The following is an 18,809-nucleotide window of genomic DNA, read 5'->3' as shown; positions in this document are numbered from 1 at the left end:
TATGCTTCCGAATGCAGTTTGTTAGGATTTTTACATCAATATTCATAAAGAATATTGGTCTTTAGTTTTCCTTTCTTTTAGTGTCTTGTCTGGTTTTAGTATCAGGGTAATGTTAGCCTCACAAAATGACTTAGGAAGTGTTCCCTCCACTTTGATCTTTTGAAAGAATTGTAGTGACATGTTCTTATTCCCCTCTTACTTATTTTTGTGTATATTATGTAGGTATATTTTGTGGGTATCATGAGCATCACATAAAACATCCTAAAATTATTACAATCTAATTTGAATTGATACCAACTTAATGTCAATCACATGTAAAAACTCTACTTCTATATAGTTACACTCCACTACTTTATGTAATTGAAGTCACAAATTATGTCTTTATGTATCTGTACACTAGCAAAAGTTTATAATTACTTTTAAATCCTATTTTTTTTAAAAAAGTGGAGTTTCAAAGAAAAATTATAATAATACTGACTTTTATGTTTGCCCATATATTTACCTCTACCTGAGATCTTTATATCTTCACCTAACATCAAGTTACTGTCTACTGTCCTTTTATTTCAACCTGAAAATCTCTTATTAGCATTTCTTGCAGGGAATCTCTAGTGGCAATGAACTCCCTCAGTTTTTGTTTATCTGGGAATGTCTTAATATCTCCCTCATTTTTGAAGGACAGTTTAACTGGATATAGAATTCTTGGTTGACAGTCTTTTCTTTAAATAATTTAAAAACAGCTGACCCTTGAACAACGTAAGTTTGACCTGCATGGGCCCACTTATTTGTGGATTTTTTTTCTTCCTTATGAGTTTCTTAATAACATTTTCTTTTCTCTAGCTTACTTTACTGTAAGAATATAGTATATAATATATATACCATATAAAATATGTGTTAACCAACTGTTTATGTTATCAGTAAGGGCTCCAGTCAGCAGTAGGTTATTAGTACTTAAGTTTTGGGGGAACCAAAAGTTATACACAGATTTTTGACTGCATGGGGGTCAGTGTACCTAACCTCCCTGTTGTTTGAAGGTCAACTGTATATCATCCCAATGCCTTCAGACCTCCAAGGTTTCTTCTGATAAATCAACTGTCAATCTTATGGAGGATACCTTGTCCATGTCAAGTCCCTTTTCTCTTGCTGCTCTCAAGATTCATTTTTTGTCTTTCAACACTTTGATTATGTGTCTTAGTATGAGTGTCTTTGAGTTTATTCTACTTGGCATTTCTTGAGCTTTTTGCATTTGCAGATTTATGTACTTCATCAAATTTGGGAAGTTTTGGCCATTATTTTCTCAAATGATCTTTCTGCCCCCTTCTCTCTTTCCTCCTGCTGGAACTCTCATAATGCATATATTGGTCTACTTGATGGTATCCCATGGGTCTCTTAAGCTCTGTTCACTTTTCTTCATGCTTTTTTCTTTTTACCCCCGCTCCTAGACTCAATAATTTCAGTGTTCTGAAATTATTGATATTTTCTATCCTCAAATTCATGGATTCTTTTTTTCTCCTTGCTCAAATATGCTATTGAATCCCTCTAGTAAATTTATCATTTCAATTATTTCATTTTCAGCTCTAGAATTTATTTTGTTCCTTTTCATAATTTTTATACTTTGCTGATATTCTGATTTTGTTCATATACTGTTTTCCTGATTGTCTTTAGTTCTTTGTTCATGTTTTCCTTTAGCTCTTTGTGTATATTTAAGACAGTTATTTTAAAGTCTTTATTAAGTCTGATGTGTGAGCTTCCTCAGGGACAGTTTATATTGACTTGTTTTATTCCTTTGAATGGCTATGTTTTCTTGTTCCTTGTGATTTTTTGTTGTTGTTAAAAACTGTGTATTTGAAAGAAAGAACTACCTTTCCCAGTCTTTGCAGACTGGCTGTATGCCAAAGAAGACCTTTATTAATTAGCTGGGCATGCTCTGGCCCCAGGGATCAGCCCAAGATGAGAACTTAAGATCCCCTCTGGTCTTTTCTGAGCATGTGTCTTGCCTGGACCTGAATGTGGCTTTCTCAATTCCCCCATATACACAGCTTCTTTTAAATGTCTTAATCTCCCCAAGAATCTCACCCTAGCTTCTCTTTGGAGCCTATATTATCTTTTATATGTCTCCACCCATAATTTCTTGCCCTAAATATCTGCAGGTCTGTAGTCTCCTTGCAGCTTTCAGAAGCAATACCCACTCCTTAGCCTCCCTGAGATCTGAGTTAGATCAGACAGAAACCAGTCCTTCAGGCAATCCTTAGACAGATTAAAACACTGTAGTAAGGTCTGCTTTGCTCCCTCTGGTTTGAGAGAGGAAACTGGTAACTGGGCTTCAGTCTCCTCTGAACCAAGACTGAACTATGCTGGGGAGGGTGTGGGGGCAAAGACGTGAAAATTTCATGAAATTTCTTATCATTTTGAAGGCAACTTTTTCTTGATTGAGCATTCATTTGGTTGCTCTCAATCCTTGGCTGTTTTCCAGAGCTCCTGGCTCTGGTTTCTTGTGTGTTTGTTTTGTTGGTTGGTTGGTTGGTTGGTTGGTTGGTTTGGTTTTGGAGTGTGTGTACATGTGTGTATTTTGAAGTTTCCATGAAAGAATGAGAGCTTGGAGATTCCCAGTCCATCATTTTGCTGATGTTACCTGGACTTTTTTTTTTTTTAATAGCTTTATTGAAATATGTTTCACATACCACACAGTTCACCAAAATATAGTATAATTTAAATATGTGTGATTTAATGGCTTTTAAAGTATAAAATTCAATGGTTTTTAATATATTTACAGATATGTGCAACAGTCACCACAATGTTAGAACATTTTCATCACCTTTAAAAGAAACCCCATACCTTTTCGCTATCACCCCCATCTCCCCTATTCATTCATCCACCCACCTCCAGCCCTAAGAAACCATGAATCAATTTTCTGTCCCTGTATATTTTCCTATTCTGGATGTTTCATATAAAAGGAATTATACAATATGTGGTCTTTTGTGACAGGCTTCTTTCACTTAGCACAATATTTTTCTCCATCCCCTGCTCCAGGGTCTGTAGAGGGCACAAGGTACTGAGAAGGTAGGTGGGAGTGGGGAGCAGCAAGGGTGCACAGTAGATCAAGCAGACTGGTTCAAAATTGGAGTTACACCCAACAGCCACAACATGAGGGTAAGGAGGAAGGAACTGAAGACGGTAACAAGTGAAGAGTAGAAGCAAAGATTCACAGGAACTAGGCACCAGAGAAAGGGAAGTCAGAATAGGTAAGGAGAAAGGACAGTGGTCAAGGGATTAAAGTTCTGAATGAGATGGGAGAGTAGATGCAGTAGTAGATGCAGTGCGAGTAACAAAGCGAGAGCAAAGGAAGAAGAGGTTGTTGTCAGAATGCCTGCTTGAATTTAAGATTTTAGGCATGGAATGGTTTTTAGTGGTGACAATGTCCAAGAAGTTGCCATCAGAAAAGAGGCTGGAGAAGAGGGAGAAGTGTTGGAAGAGGTATCTTCGTGGATATGGATGTCACCCAGGGTTGATATCAAGACTTGGAACAAAGGAAAGTTTCCATGCCAAGTAGCAATGTGTTCAGTGAGCAAGGAGTGATAGGAAGGCAGATAACACCAATTAGGATTGATTCAGATGGAGTAAGCCTCAAGAAATGTAGATTTTGACAGAAAGGCTGAGGAGTCATGGTATAGAAGCAACAAAGGGGAATGGGGTGCTAGTCAACCTTACCTCCCAACCCTGAATCATGTTGGGGGTGGGAGACTGAGCATTCCACACTTTGAAGAACTTCAGAAGTAAGCTGTCTGGTTATGGCAAGAGAGTGCTTGCTTCGGCAGCACATATACTAAAATTGGTTATGGCAAGAGGTAGAGGTGAAGTGACATCAATGGGAAAAGCAAAATCTTTTCATCAAATGGTGTTAGAACAACTGGATAGTTACATGCAAAAGAATAAAAATGGATTTTTGCCTAACACAACATATAAAAACTGACTCACAATGGGGGGGCACCTGGGTGGCTCATTTGGTTAAGCCTCTGACTCTTGGTTTCTGCTCAGGTCATGATCTCATGGGTGGTGAGATCAAGCCCCATGTCAGGATCCCCACTCAGTGGGGAGTCTGCTTAGAGATTCTCTCCCTCTGCCTCTCCCCCTGTTCATGTTCTCTTTCTCTCCCTTTTTCTCTCTCTCTCTAAAATAAATAAATCAATCTTAAAAAAATTAACTCACAATGGATCAATGATGGAAATGTAAGAGCTAAGTTTGGAAAACTCTTGGAAGAAAACATAGAGGAAAAGCTTCATGACATTGGATTTGGCACTAATTTCTTTCTTTTTTTTAAAAAAAAATTTTTTTATTGTTATGTTAATCCCCATACATTACATCATTAGTTTTAGATATAGTGTTCCCTGATTCATTGTTTGTGCATAACACCCAGTGCTCCATGCAGAACGTGCCCTCCTCAATACCCATCACCAGGCTAACCCATCCTCCCACCCCCTTCCCCTCTAGAACCCTCAGTTTGTTTTTCAGAGTCCATCGTCTCTCATGGTTCTTCTCCCCCTCCGATTTCCCCCCCTTCATTCTTCCCCTCCTGGATTTGGCACTAATTTCTTGAATATGACACCAAAAGCATAGACAACAAAAGAAGAAATAGATAAATTGGACTTGATTGAAATTCAGTCAAGTCCATTGAAATTACAACTTTTTGTGCATCAAAGTACACCATAAAGAAAATAAAAAGACTGGGGCAGTTCCTCAAAATGTTAAACATGGAATTGTCATACGAACCCAAGAAAAGTGATGGCATATTTTCACAAAAATGTATACAAATGTTTATAACAGCATTGTTCATAATAGTGCCAAAGTAGAAACAACCCAAATGTCCATCAACTGATGAGTGGCTAAATAAAATGTGGTGTGTCCATACAATGGAATATTATTCAGCCATAAAAAGGAATGAAGTACTGACACAACATGGATTACCTTGAAAACATGCTAAGTGAAAGAAGCTGATGGCAGGAGAACACATACACAGTTGATCCTTGATCAACGTGGGTTTGAACGGCATGGGTCTACCTATAGGTGATTTTTCGACAGTCCAGGACTCTAAGTGTATTTTCTCTTTCTTACGATTTTCTTAATAATGTTTTCTTTTCTCTAGCTTACTTTATTATAAGAAAACAGAATATAACGCACAAAATATGTATTAATTGGCTGTTTACGTTATCAGTAAGGCTTCCAGTCAGTAGTAAGCTATTAGTAGTTAAATCTGGCAGGAGTCAAAGTTATACACAGATTTTCAACTGCACAGGGGATTGGCATCCCTAACCCCCATGTTGTTCAAGGGTCAACTGTAGTATGATTCCATTTATATGAAACATCCAGAATAAGCAAATCTATAAAAGTAGAGAGTAGATTAGTGGCTCCCAAGGAATGGGGAGTAACTGTTAATGAGTTGTGCTTTGGGGCTTCTTTTGAGGGTGATGAAAATGTTCTGGAGTTCGGTAGTGATGATGGTTGCATAACTTTGTGAGGGTTGCACAACCTGTAGTGATTTCTATACTAAAAATCACTGCATTGTACATGTTAAAAGGTGAATTTTCTGGTATATAAATCTCAATTTTTAAATGTAGAGTGAAGGAAAGGAGTGAGGGGGAATACATTCCTCCTCACTGTAGATTCAGAGATTTCAGAGGGCAAAGGTAAAAAGGTTTAGGAGAGAGGGAAAGCATGAGCGTCTGTCTGGATAGAGAATGAAGGTGACATCTGGGCAGCGATGGAGGGCCTGGAGGAATAGGAGGCCTGGAGGGATAGAAGGGGATGTCAAGTGTTCCAGGAGCCCTGGCCCAGCAGATCCCGGGGTTTGGAGGGACCGAGGCATCTCAGGAAGCCAACAGGCTCAGCCTCCCTGATAGTACTGGGATGTGGTCACAGCCCAGATCACTGGAGGAAAAGAAGGGGGCTCCCAGTGTGGCTACCTTGGGATCTAGAGACGGGCGTTTCCAGAAATAAGGCAGTTGAGCAAAACAGGCTGGCAATGGGAAGGGGACACTGTGCCTTCCTAGGCTTGAATGTGGTTCCCAGATCTTGGACTCCACGTATGAAGTGAAGTCCTGTGAATCCCCAAGAGAAAGACCAGATGCGAAAATGCCAAGAACCACTGCACTCTGTCAGAGCTCTCTGTATGAAAACAAGCCAGAGAAGGTTAGCTAAATAAGCAAAAGGGATCCAGGGCCAGGGGCCAACCTGAGTGGTTACTTCCTGCTGATGTTTATTGAGTTAGGTGCTGTTACGTGAAAATTGAACTATCAGAAACAGGTGGCCAGTTTGTCAGGCACTCATGCGGTAATTTATTAAGCATCTAGAAATGCCAGGGACTGTGCTTGGAATGCTGGACGCAGACTTGGTACAGCCTCCCAAGAAGTTTGTGGAATGGGGGCGGGGAACTATAAGTTAATCTCTAAACAAGTAATTACAAGATAATCCATTACAAGCCCGTAAGAACCAGGAAAGGAATAAGGAGCTACGATTCTGTATCGCAGGAATCGAATGGAATCTGGGGGTCAGGGCATTTCTCTGAAGAAATGACATTTCAGCTATCCACCAAAATGGGGTGGGAAGTGAGGGCGGTGCATAGGAAGGCCCTGGGGCAGGAAGGAGCCTGAGGCCTGAGCTGGAGTTAAACCTTGAGCAGCCGCAGCGGAGAGAAGCAGGAAGAGCCAGATCATGCAGGCCTTCTGGGCTAAGTGGGAGATTTTGGGCTTCATTCCAAGAACAAAGGGAATGGAGGGGGACAATAGAGGGGGAAAGACAGGGGATGGCAAAGCTCCAAGAGGGGGCAGTAGAGGAGAGTGGTTAAGGAGCAGGGAGTCTGGAGGCAAGTGGCATGGGTTCAAATCCCAGGTCGGCCACTTACAACCCATGTGACCAAGATCCAAGTCAGCAAACCTCTCCATACCTCAGTCCCCTCCTCTGTAAAATGGGATAATAACAGTACTTACTTCAGAGGATCATATCAAGAGGATTCGATGATAAAAGCTTGGCTCATACTGAATAAGGAAGAATTGCGGACACGGGGAAGTTCAGCAGGAGCAACCCTCTCCCAGGGACTCTCCCCCACCTCCAGACAGCCATTTTTTGGTGCTAAGAGCTGTTGGCATTCAGGAGAGTTCTGGCTTCTCTAGTGGCTGCCACTTTGAAGGCAAGAGTCTCCTGGCCTTGGAAGACCATGCAGGCAGCACCATCCTTGTGGCTCTGGCTCTCCAGCGAGCTTGGAGAGAACAGGGACCGGGCTGACCCTGTATCTCATCAGGGCCCGGCACATGGGAGGGGCTCAGTACCCGCTGGGGAGATGGATTTCGAATGAATGAATGAATGAATGAATGAACAAATGGATGGGGCTGTGGAAGAGTACTTACACTCTGCATCAATGACGAGCATTCCCTAGGTGAGGGCCACTCCTGTCCCAAGGCCCTTACATCCATAGTTTGCTCGATTCCATTCTCACAGCCATCTTGTGAGGGGGCTCCCAGGAGACACTTCCAGTAGGGGAACGGTCTTGGGAATGAGTCCTCTGTGGGGGAGCCCTAGTCATACATCAGGGACTCTAATTATTGAGAAGTGTGTTTAAGTTGTCGCCCCAAAGAAGGGCTTTTGGCTAGAAGTCGGGATCCTGGAAGCAGGAATTCAGCTGGAAAGCAAGCAACGCTTGAAATAGTTTCTCTAAAGCTCGAGCTGCATATACTTTATGGCTATGATCTCATCTTCCTTAGCAAGGCGCAGGAGTGACGGGGGCATTTTACTTGTTTTTGAGAGGGAGAAGTGGTGCATCCTAGTGAGGCAGACCCCCACCCCAGCAGCCTGGCGGGGCTCAGAGCAGAACCCAGGCATCCTCAGTTCCTGGCTGGGAGAACGTCCCCCAGCACACCCCCACACCCCATCTCAGAGAAGACAGGGAGTAGATCAACTGGAAAGACAGTGGGAGAACCGCCTTTGATCTTCCCCTGCCCTCTCCTGTTCCAGTCGGAGTCCCACACACGCAACTTCCTGCAGGCTGCTACCCCCCTTCTTCCCAGACAGCACCGGCAAACCGCACGGCAAGCTGCCCCCCTCCCCAGCAGCCCTGCTGGTTTCTTCTCCAGAGACTATTATTTTGGGAGAGTGCTGAGTTCAGCACTGCGGCAAGGTGCAGTCTGAGGAGCGCTTCTGTCCTTAGCTGGCCCTTTGGAGCTGGCTTCGGGGCCAGGGCGGCCCTAAGTGCAGGGGCCCCTCCTATACAGGGTCACTGCGTCCAACCACCTACCATCCGTCAGCCCCAAGGCTGTCAAGGCAGGTGGCACAGGAGCTGTGGGCAGGGGACGCAGAGCTGTCCAAGGGGCACAGCCCAGCCAGACCCCTCCTCCTAGAAAAACGACCAAGGTCTTGCTCTCGCAAGCACCCCAGAACCCGCGCCCCCGCCCCTCAGCCCAAAGCCTGGGGTCACCAGCTTCCCAGGGTTTGCCTTAAAGCCAAAGGAGCAGGCTGGCTGGCCTATGGCCAGCAGATTGCACACGGGGCAAGTGGCGGGGACAGGACGAGGAGCTGGGGCGAGAGGCTTATATAAGCCCTTCTGCCCAAACGCCACCGGGATTAGTGGCCCACAAAGCCCTGCTCCAACGGAGGAGGGGTCTCAGCCAGGACTGCAAACTGAGTCCGGCTTGGAGTAGGCCCAGGTCCTTCCAAGGTATCTGTGTCCGGGTGGCAGATTAGCCGCTGAAGCCCAGGCAGCTTCCCGCCCTTCTCCTGCTGCTTACCAGAGGTCTCTGGTCCTCCAAGTGGGCCCCTGGGGCGGGGACACGCAGGCTGAGAAGGGCCCCACAGCTCTAAAAGCTCCTTCTGTTCCAGGTGTCCATGCACTGGACAATGAGGCTGGCCGTGGCAGCCCTGTTTCTGAGTCTCACGCTGGTGGTCACCAGAGACATGGAGGAAGGCGACTTATGTTTGTACGAGGCTCTGTCTGACGCCGATGCTGTCCTCTGCAAGTAAGGCTGGGCAGGACTCTGGAAAGCAAGCGGGCTGGCCGAAATGGGGCTTGAGATCTCAGGGAGGGGTGTCTGCAGAACCAGGGAGCACTGTCTCCTCAGGCAGCCTCTGTGGACTGGCAGAGTAAGTGAGCCTTGGAGAACACCTGGATGGAGGACGGCATTAAGGAAAGAACTTGAGACAGCCTCCTGCCTTCCAGACGGCAGGCTCCCAGCCCCAGAGGGTATACGGGTCTGGTCAGCTCCCCCTCGTACCCCGGGCCTCCGGACCTGAGAGGCTGGCCTCACCCTTCCTGCTGGGACCCTGAGGGACCATCCCTCCCCACAGCCCGGACTGCTCCCCTCCCCCCAGCAAAGTGGCATTTTAAAGATTAGTGGCAGTTGACAGAGGGCGTGGGATTGGGCGCTCCCTGTGTGAGGGCGGTTGTTTGCTTTCCAGGGACGAGGCCCCGGGAGTGTGGGACAGGTGGGCCTTTTAGGGAGTGTGGCCTCTGGGTGTTGTCTAGGGAAGAGGCCAGGTGTCGGGGTGGGCTTTTTCCCTTCTGAAGGCATGAACTTCTCCCCGCCTGCGTCCGCTCTCTCCTCCCTGACCACCCGTTGGAAAAGCCAGTCTTGATTGTCCTGGACTCGTGGCTCATCCTGAGGGCGGCCCGGGCCACTTTGCTGCCAACTCTCTCTGCCAGTTTAGTGGCCAAGAAGGCTGGCATCCCGCTGAAGCCATCAGAAGTGAGAGAGTAGGGAAGAACTCTCCTTTCTTACTCGGTCTCCTTGTGTACATTTGAATCCTTACAAATGTGACTTTTAGAAAGATAAGTAATGTTTTCCCTCAAAAAGTGAGGTAGCTGAAACCCCTCTTCCCTCCCAAAAAAGATGATACACATTCTGCTCTTATCAGTACTTTTTTAAAACTCTGGTGAAACAATTGTGGGTGAAGTTTTGCGTGGGAGAAAGCGGGAACGTGGCTGCCTCTCTCATGTGGGCTCCAGTCCTCTAGGTGCTCTGTGGAGTGGAACCTTCCCGGGGGTGGACCCATTTTACTCGGGTAGGCAGAAGACCAAGTCCTCAGGAGCTGGGGAGGTCAGCTGGGCCGGATCACGATAAGGCCCCATTCCAGAGTGCCTGTGTGCTTCCCACGTTCACTGTGGAACACTTAGAAAGTGATCATAATGTGTATGGTCACTGGGAGTGACCGGCCTGGGCCCCAGCTGCCCTAGGCTCTGCCCTGCAGACCTCCACACACGCGCTGGTGTCCTGGTGGCCTGAGAGCCCTGGGGCACAGAGGGAGCTCCGATGTGTGTATCGAGCATCCTCGTATTGCCGATGATTAAATAACCTGTCCACAGTGCTCGCACACCTTACAAGGGGCAGAGCTGGGGTTCAGCCCCCTTTGTCTGACTCTACACTTAACACTCTTTCCCCGCTCGCCTCCAGCCGCTGACCTTCGTCCAGGGGCTCGGAGCTTCTCAGACTCGAGGAAAGGGGAGCTGTCTTAGTCCCCTTCGGGCAGCTCTAACAAAATGCCAGTGCAGGGCGCCTTAAAAACAGCGGAAATTTACTTCTCATCCTTCTGGAGGTGCCAGCAGATTCCATGGCTGGTGAGAACCTGCTTCCTGATTCATAGATGGCTGTCCTCTCGCTATGCCTTCACCGAGTGGAAGGCACCCCCTGGAGGCCCCACTTCCTGATGCCGTCACATTGGGGACTGGGGTTCGGCCTATGAATTGGGGGAGGGGCAACTGCAAGTCAGTCCTTTGCAGGAGCCATTCTCAGGACTGCCTAGAACACACCAGCAGACCCCCAGTTTGAGAAACACGAACTTACCACATTAAGGTTGCCTGGTAGGAAATGTCCCATTATAAACCATCACAGCAAAAGGAGAAGTTTGTCTTTATTGCTACTGAAGATTTTCATTGGTAAAAGGTCATCACTAACTGAGAACACATTATGGACGTGCCAGACCCCCAAGGAGTGGTCAGTACCCCCTTTGCTAGACCCCCCTCCCCAAGAACGCTGCTCAGCTCAGGCTTCTTACCTTGCCAAGACAGCCCCCAGGGAAGCTGCTATTTAGAGTCTAAAAGGGAATTTGTAAAGTTAGGCCTTAATACCTGAGGGTATGAATCTAGAAAAGAGGAATTTTATGTATAGGGACAAGCAGTAGGAACACACTGTTAAGAGAAAAGCTTTTCCAGAGTAATACCTTACCTACGCCTGAGACAAGCCTGAGTAGACTGACAAAAACACTGAGATCAGAATCTAGGTTCATGGGCGCCTGGGTGGCTCAGTTAAGCATAGGACTCTTGATTTCAGCTCGGGTCATGATCTCAGGGTCCTGAGGTCAAGCCCCACCTTGGGCTCTGTGCTAGGCATGGAGCCTGCTTAAGATTCTCTCTCTCCCTCCCTCTGCCCCTCCGCCCCAACCCACGTGTGCTCTCTCTCTCTCTCTCTTAAAAAAAAAGAACTTAGGTTCAGTCTCCGCGAAAGAACCATAGTCACCTCACCCGCACGCTTTGGGTGAGTGCACTCAACCACCCGCTCCCGCTGCCTCCGCTGGAGCCTGGGAGCTGCCCCCCCAAAGCCCTCTGGCCTGTGCCGGAAGCTCCGCCCTTGAGAGGGGGCGTCGCGTCTGTAGGCAGGGGCCGCCTCTCTCCAATTCACCGCCCTCCTAGTTTTGCCCCCGACGCTGCATCGACACTGCACCGAAGGAGTTGTTGCTCTGCCCCCGATGGTCCTTCAGATGTTGGGATGTCATGCTCTGCCTTCACCCGCAGCTCTTCTACGCTGGGCGTCCTCCTCCATCCTCGCTTCTTCCCCGGGGGCCTCGCTTCTGGGCCCCACTTCTGGTTGCAGACAGACCCATTGCTCTTTTCCAAGGCTGGCGCCCCGCGCTTTGACCCCGAGAACCGTGGAGGAGAGGCTGGGGTGCCCACCGAGCCCCCTCAGACGTCTGTGAAGCCGGCCTCACCTCCACGGACCTTCCTGTCATCCTGGCTTTCAGGCCCACGGAATCCCGAGCCCTTGCGCAGGGACAGCCAGGGAGCCGTTTCCCTCTGATCCGCCCCTTACAGTGCTGAAGGGACTTCAGCGACCACCCCGTCAGACAGAAGCCCCGAGAAGCGCAGCGACTCCCCGGGGAGGCCGAGCGGCGGGCGCGGGGGAAGTCAGACCTCTGGGGTAGTTCTCCCCAAACACAGCGGCCGCTCACCTTTGTTGTGTCGCGTTTTCTGGGGTGGGGTTCCGCCGGGCAGCTCGGGCTCAGAGCCCCTCAGGAGGCTGCCCTAAAGCTGCGGCCTCATGTGAAGGGTGGACTGGCCGGGGTGGGGTGCTCGGCTCCCCAGCTTGCCCGTGTGGCTGCTGACAGGCCTTGGGCCCCTGCGTGCCACGTGGCCTCTCCGTGGGGCTGTTCGCCACACAGCAGATGCTTCCCCCAGAGCCAGGCTCTGAGGGGGAGAGCGTGCAAGAGGAGCCACAGGTTTCTTACAACATAATCTTGGAAGCGACGTCCCACCGCTGCTGCCCTCCCTTCTCCTTCCCAGGGAGTCACTAAGTCCAGCCCCCACTCACGGGGAGGGGTCACACTCAGGTGGGAGGACCAGGAGGCGGGGCTTACGGGGGGGGGCATCGCGGACACTGTCGGCCACACCCACATCCCTGTCCCCTCAGTTCACCAATGTGGAGACCCTGGGCTGGTTGCTTCATTTTCTTTGGGCCTCCGTTTACCCACTTGGGAGAGGGGAATAATAGCAAAAGCTGCTTTGAGGTATTGTTGTACAGAATGAAATAACATGTACATGATGCCCCTGATCCATTCCCTTTCCCCCGGCCCCATATGCAATGTGAGATAGTGACCACGCTGGGACCAGAGCCCCCTGCCGCTCCCCTCCGCACTCCCAGGTCCTTGTCAAGTTGGCCCAGAAGTCCCCAACTCTGGGGGTGGAGACAGAACGTGCCCCACGTGAGGTAGCCCATGAGCAGGAAGGGCACTGCAGGAAGAGGGCACAGGTTCTCAAGTGTGTTCCTACTAAATTCAATTTTCGATTCATTCATCTCAGGCTTGTCAGATCTTTTTTTAGGCTGATTGGATCATCTGTTTTAATCAATGACCCACTTGATCATTGCTATTAATCAACTTTGTGCCGCTCACAAATCAAATAGATTTGCCTTCTGTGTCCTGATCCAAGCCTTTGGTAAAACTGCTGAACAGGACAGGCCCGCACATGCCCCCGTGGCCCGGCCTGCGTGTGGGGCAACAGGTGGTTTTCAGACACCGGGCTGGCAGTGCCCCACGGTGTGACCAGGGCTGGGGGCACGGACCTAATCCCTGTTCTCCTGGTGCCTACCTTTCCAGGGTCCACTCTGTGGCTTGAGGCCCACTCACGGAACATCAACGTGCTGCCTTTGCTAAACTTTTAAAACATTTGTAGCAGTTCCACCGGGATAAAAAGAGGAGACCCATTCGTCCCCTGGGGAAGGCCCCTCTGGTCCTCTGTTTCCCTTCTCCCTGCCCCTTGGCCCTTCCCAGTTCTGGGCTGTGTGCTGACTCTTCATCTCTCTGCCAGTGGAGGGTCCCCTCTATCGACCTTGGACCTTGCTAGCTGCAGTGACAGGGAGTCATGGCAGAAACAAACCAAACGGTCTTTAAAATGTTGCTGTTGGGGCGCCTGGGTGGCTCAGTCAGTGAAGCGTCCGACTCTTGGTTTCTGCGCAGGTCATGGTCTCAGGGTTGGGAGATGGAGCCCCGCATCAGGCTCCACGCTGAGTGTGGAACCTGCTTAGGAGTCTCTCTCTCCCTCTCCTTCTCCCCCTCCTGCCACACGGGTGTGCTCTCTCTCCCTCTCAAAAAAAAAAAAAAAAAATTAAAATGTTGCTGTGAGGAAAAATGAAAACCCATCCCTAAAACTTGTTCAAAAGTGATCAAAACCATGGCATCCAAAAGGAATTACTATAACCTCACCAAGAGGTATAGGAAACAAGTGAGCTGAGCAAACCGGAAGTTGAGCTAACTGGCCCGAGGCTCACCGGGGGGGCTGGCCCACAGAAGCTGTCCTGCATCTGCGGGTGTCGCAGGCTCCGGCTGCCAGCGCTCAAGGTGGGGCCTCAGGAGCCACTGGAAGGGTGGGGTGGGAGGGGAAGGTAGGACACCCCACCAGGAGGCTGTCCTTACCTTCCTCCCAGATGCAGAACTTGGGAGCACCCCCCCCAAGAGCTCTTCCCTCATTATGCACCCACCCCTTCTCTGTCAGTGAATCATCTTAACCAAATGCACCCTACAGAGACCCTGGGTCTAGGTGATAAAAAAATGACAGTGGGACAGAGAGGAAGAGCAAATTAAAAAAAAAAAAAAAACAGTTGGCACAAAGATTTTGTTTTTTTTAAATATCTATTTGACAGCCTGGTTTACATCCCTGAGTTTTGGTTACAGGTGAGCCCTTAAGGCTAACCCTGGTGGAGTTTTGGGAACAGCCCTCCCAGTGAACCGGATTCTCAGAGCATTTGTGCTGTTCAGCTCTTTGCAGGGAAAAAGCAGACAAATGGATTCATAACTACTGTCTTAGTGACCAGATAGTTTACCTTCTAGGAGACATTTGCATTTTGAAAGTGCAGGGAATGGTATGTCGAGACCTAGGTTATTGGGCAAGGCTTGACTCAAAGATGTGGCTTATGGAACTACCAGTGAGGATTGCAGACATGGAGAGGATCTGGATTGTTTAGGGTTGACGACTGCCTGTACCCGTGAAGAAGGCTGTGCTCACTTGCTAAACCTTTCTTCATGTAAAGAGAACATTCCTGGAAAGCAATGTGTAAATTTTGTTCTTATAAACCCAATCCTACTTTAAAGACACTGACCAGGTTTGCCTAAGGATGTACGTTCTTTCTGAGAAGTAAATACAGATGACAGTTAACACCTTCTGACCACTGATGACACGCTGGCTCTGTTGTAAGCATTGATAGCCTACTTTACTCCTCACGCCAACGCTGTAAGTAGGTACTCTCAGTGTCCCCATTTTACAGGTGAACAAACTGAGGCACCAAGAGGTCAAGTAACTCTTAAACCACACTGATCACACTAGTTAAGTGACCACAACTAGTTCGTAGCAGGCCTAGGATTCAATCCCACTTGATTCCACATTCTCAACGGTGCTAGACTGAAGCGAGTGAGCCCTCCAGGCTCCCCTAGAACTGACATGGGCTGACCATCTCCCTCTCTCCATAGGGGCCTTGAAGTTTTCTACCCAGAACTGGGGAACATCGGCTGCATGTTTGTTCCTGACTGCAACAACTACAGACAAAAGATCACCCACTGGGCTGAGCCCATAGTCAAGTTCCCTGGGGCCTTGGAGGTAAGTGAGCAAGCCTGGCGTGGAGGAGGAGGGCTTGGTTTCTCTCTGAGCGTGCTCATCTGGGTGACTTGAAGCCTTGTGCAGAGCCATCTGGGTTGAGTAGACCACGGATGCCACAGGCAATGTGCCCTCCTGAGAGCAGCCCCATGGCCTTGGAGGAGGTTGGGGGGGCGCTGCAGACTGGGAGCTTTAGCAGGACTCTGGGGCTGCTCTGCTGGGGCCTTTGCCTGCTCGCGGAGGAGCCTGGCTCCTCAGTGTATGTGGAGACCAGCTGGTGTGTGCTTTGGAGTCGGCAGAGAAAAGGAGGAGAGAGGGAGTCCTTTCTCAAGGTGCGAGGTGGCTGGGCTTTCCGAATGATCTTCTGAATGCGGAGGAGCTAGTTTGTCATGGGCAGTGCTTCTCATGTAGGCTAAGCAAGCAGAGAAGGGCATTTTGACTCCATCATTGCAATATGAAACCCACCTAAGAGTTTGCTCACGCTTGTCTGAAATAGAAGATTGAAGCATTTTTAGGAATTGGAAGTAAGTATTCTTTCTACTGGGAAATGACTAGTACTACCTTGTTCTGGAAGCTTCCCTCAGTCTGGGGATGTGGTAGCCTGGGGAAGGGCCATGCGAGTAGCAAGTGGGACTGTGGCTGCTCCCTCCAGCGGCCAGGCCAGGTCCTGGAGGTGCTGCTCCAGTGTTCTGGTCGCTGTTCCTTTCTTCCTTGACCCCTGGGCCACACTGAGCCCCCAGAGTGTCGGCGGTGGAGGGCGGCTCTCGCTTCGTCTGCCGTGTTTTACTAGGAGGTGCCCGAGGCAACCTACATACAAGGACCGCGATGTGTCCAGGAACCAGGCCACAGATGGGTGGAGACGGAAGGGCCACGGTCAGGACGTGACCGCATGTACACCACGCGCACAGCCTTCCGGTCCTGCCGGCTCTTTCTCTCTGTCCGTCTGGCCTGGGGACTCTCAGTGCTGCTGTTGATCAGGCCTGATGGCGGCCAGGACAAACACAACAAAATAGCAAGTGCTGGGGTGGGGATCGCAGGTTCCTCCGAGGTAGAGGGTAGATTTTTCTCTATTTCCAGAACTGTTTTCACTATCACGGAACCAATAGACTGAGATGTGTCCCACAATTTATGGGATTGGGAACATGAAGCTTTGACTGGCTATCGTGTTTGCCACCGTGACAAGCATCCTTTCCTCTGGGAGGCTAAGCAAGCAATGAGGAGGCCTTCTGGGTCTCCTCTCCCTCAACCCTGCCAAGCCTCACGCACATGACCATGCATGCACACGCACGTGCACACATGCACCTGTCAGCCCTCCTCCCTGGAGACCCGTGGCCTGGGTCACAGCGGTGGACATGTGGGAGAAGCCGAGGAGACATAGGCCACTAAGTAAGATTCTAACACTTGGAACAGGACATGGAGGGCTGCAGAAGCAGGGCAGGAGTCCAGTCCTTTAGGGAGAGTATAATGCTGCTCCTGCGACAAGATGCTCGACTTCGCCATTAATGCACTTGTCCCTGGCTCTGCCACTGAAGGAGTAATGAGGTGGAACCAAAATACTTTCGTAGCCCAGCGACTGTCCCTGGAGGGATTCTCAAACTCTGCATGATATTATAGCAGGTGTCCACTAGATGGCAGTGTAGACTTTTCTGAGTACCTGGTGTACTTGGTTTGAAGCAAGCTTGGGAAGTCTACATTTGATTCAGCTTGGTCCACATGGATTGTCCTGGGGTGTTGGCATGGAATGCAGAGAAGACGTCACCCCCACCGGGTCATGAAATTTCCCACCCTGTCTCAGTCCAGAGGCGGGATGGGGGAGAAAACCTGGAGACTTATGAGGGACACAGAGCTGTGTTAAGAAAGCCAAGGAGGGTAGAGATTTCACAAAGAAAAAATTGGTCAAAGTGATGGAAACAAAGGAAGAAAAAGTAATATTCTACTACTATAGAACCTGACATTTTTTGGAAATTTAACTGATGCTTGACAAGGCAGATTCAGTTAGAGTTCCCGAAAAAAAAAAAAAATCGAGTGGTACCCACGTTATGCCGGATATTATTCATGTGTCATTTCATTTAAAGTTTTCATCAAGTCTGCAATTGAAGTATTTCTTTAGTTGAGACTGTTACTAGCAAGTGACAAAAGCCAGCTCCAACTGGCTTATGCCAAAGAGGGAAGAAATTGTTGGGTCACAAACTGAAAACTCCAGGGATGGCTTCAGGCATGGTTGGATCCAGGTGCCCAACAACATCACCAGAAATCTATTTTTCCCTTTTTCTCTTTTTTCTATGCTGGTTTTATGTGTAAATAGACTCTTTCCTTGTGGTGGCAAAGACAACCCCATCAGTTTCAGATTTGTGTTACTAGTTTATCAATCCCAGCGGGAATAGATTTGAGGCTTTTCAACCATTAAAAATCCCAGGATTTGTCCTGCTTAGATCACATGCCTATCCTTGAACTAATGACCCTGGGTAGCCCCATTAAATCTACGAAGGCTGAGAGCAGAAAAGGATGGTTCCTCCAAAGGAGAATCAAGGTGCTAGTTATCAGAAGAAGGAAAAGATATTGGGTCAGAAAAACAAGAGAAGTTCCTGTAGAAGGAATTAATCAGAGCAAGTGCAAAACTGGAAAGTGGCAGAGCCAGGTCTGCCCAACTCCAAAGGCTTGACCACCAGACCACTGGCGATGGCTCTCAGGGGAGACATCAGGGTACTGGTACCGTTGGGGAGGGCTTGCTGAATGAAGCTTTCCTGGGACAGAAAGCAGTGGTTGCTACAGAGGGTAGTGATGAAGAGGGGGAGACAGGCCGGGGACAATGGGAAATGAGAAGATGGGTAGAGCTTCCCTGAAGGGGTAGAGGGAGCAAACACCTCCAGAGAGAGAGCAACTGGAAAAGCGGATGCTATCCTGGGAATAAGGTCCCTCAAAAGTGCAGGCAGGGGGAGCCCTCAGTGACAGAGAAGAGGATCGAAAGCATTTCCTCTGGGCCCAGGGCCTGGTAAGAAAGGGCAAGCAGGTAAGAATTGGCTATGTGAGGAAAGTGCCTTGTTTCAAAGGTGATTAAAGCAATGCTACCAAAGCAGCAGGTGCCGGTGGGGCATGCCTTGGGAGCCCCCACCATCACCAAGCAAGCCCCGAGGCCCTGGAAGGAGGGGTGCAGTGGGCCTGGGACAGTGCTTCTGTGCCTACCAGAGGTCTTCCTGCCTGCACACCTTTGCTCAGGCCACTGCCCATATCTGGACCCTGCATTCTGGGACACCCTGCCTGCACCAAAATGCCTCTTCTTCTAAGAAGCCTTCCCTGACTGCCTCCCTCTTGGCCCTCTCCTCATCCCTGGCTGGTCTCTTCTTTCTCTGAGCTTTTTAAATATCCCCTACCCACCAGATTTAGGGTTTACTTCCTCTGGCTTGTATTGTGGTTGCTTATTTCTATCTCCCAGAGCCTTGGCCAGTGTATAAGCTCTAGGAAAGTAAGACACCCCCCA

The 18,809-nt window shown here is 49.0% G+C and overlaps 1 protein-coding gene across 2 annotated transcripts in view; it reads left to right on the top strand.

Annotated features, from left to right (window-relative positions):
* Window positions 1–18,809, top strand: part of PEBP4 (phosphatidylethanolamine binding protein 4) — a 249,734-nt gene that overhangs the window by 40,841 nt on the left and 190,084 nt on the right. For both annotated transcript variants that reach the window (XM_032389226.1, XM_032389225.1), the window contains exons 2-3: window positions 8,860–8,996; window positions 15,208–15,334. In XM_032389226.1, coding sequence (XP_032245117.1) covers window positions 8,866–8,996; window positions 15,208–15,334 — 258 coding nt within the window. In that variant the 5' untranslated portion in view covers window positions 8,860–8,865. The remainder of the gene's footprint in view (window positions 1–8,859; window positions 8,997–15,207; window positions 15,335–18,809) is intronic.

This window comes from Phoca vitulina, unplaced genomic scaffold, assembly GCF_004348235.1.
Source record: "Phoca vitulina isolate PV1807 unplaced genomic scaffold, GSC_HSeal_1.0 scaffold53, whole genome shotgun sequence".
NCBI classification, from domain to species: domain Eukaryota; kingdom Metazoa; phylum Chordata; class Mammalia; order Carnivora; family Phocidae; genus Phoca; species Phoca vitulina.
Note: the sequence above shows the minus strand (reverse complement) of the source record. Positions and strands in the feature narration are given on the sequence as shown.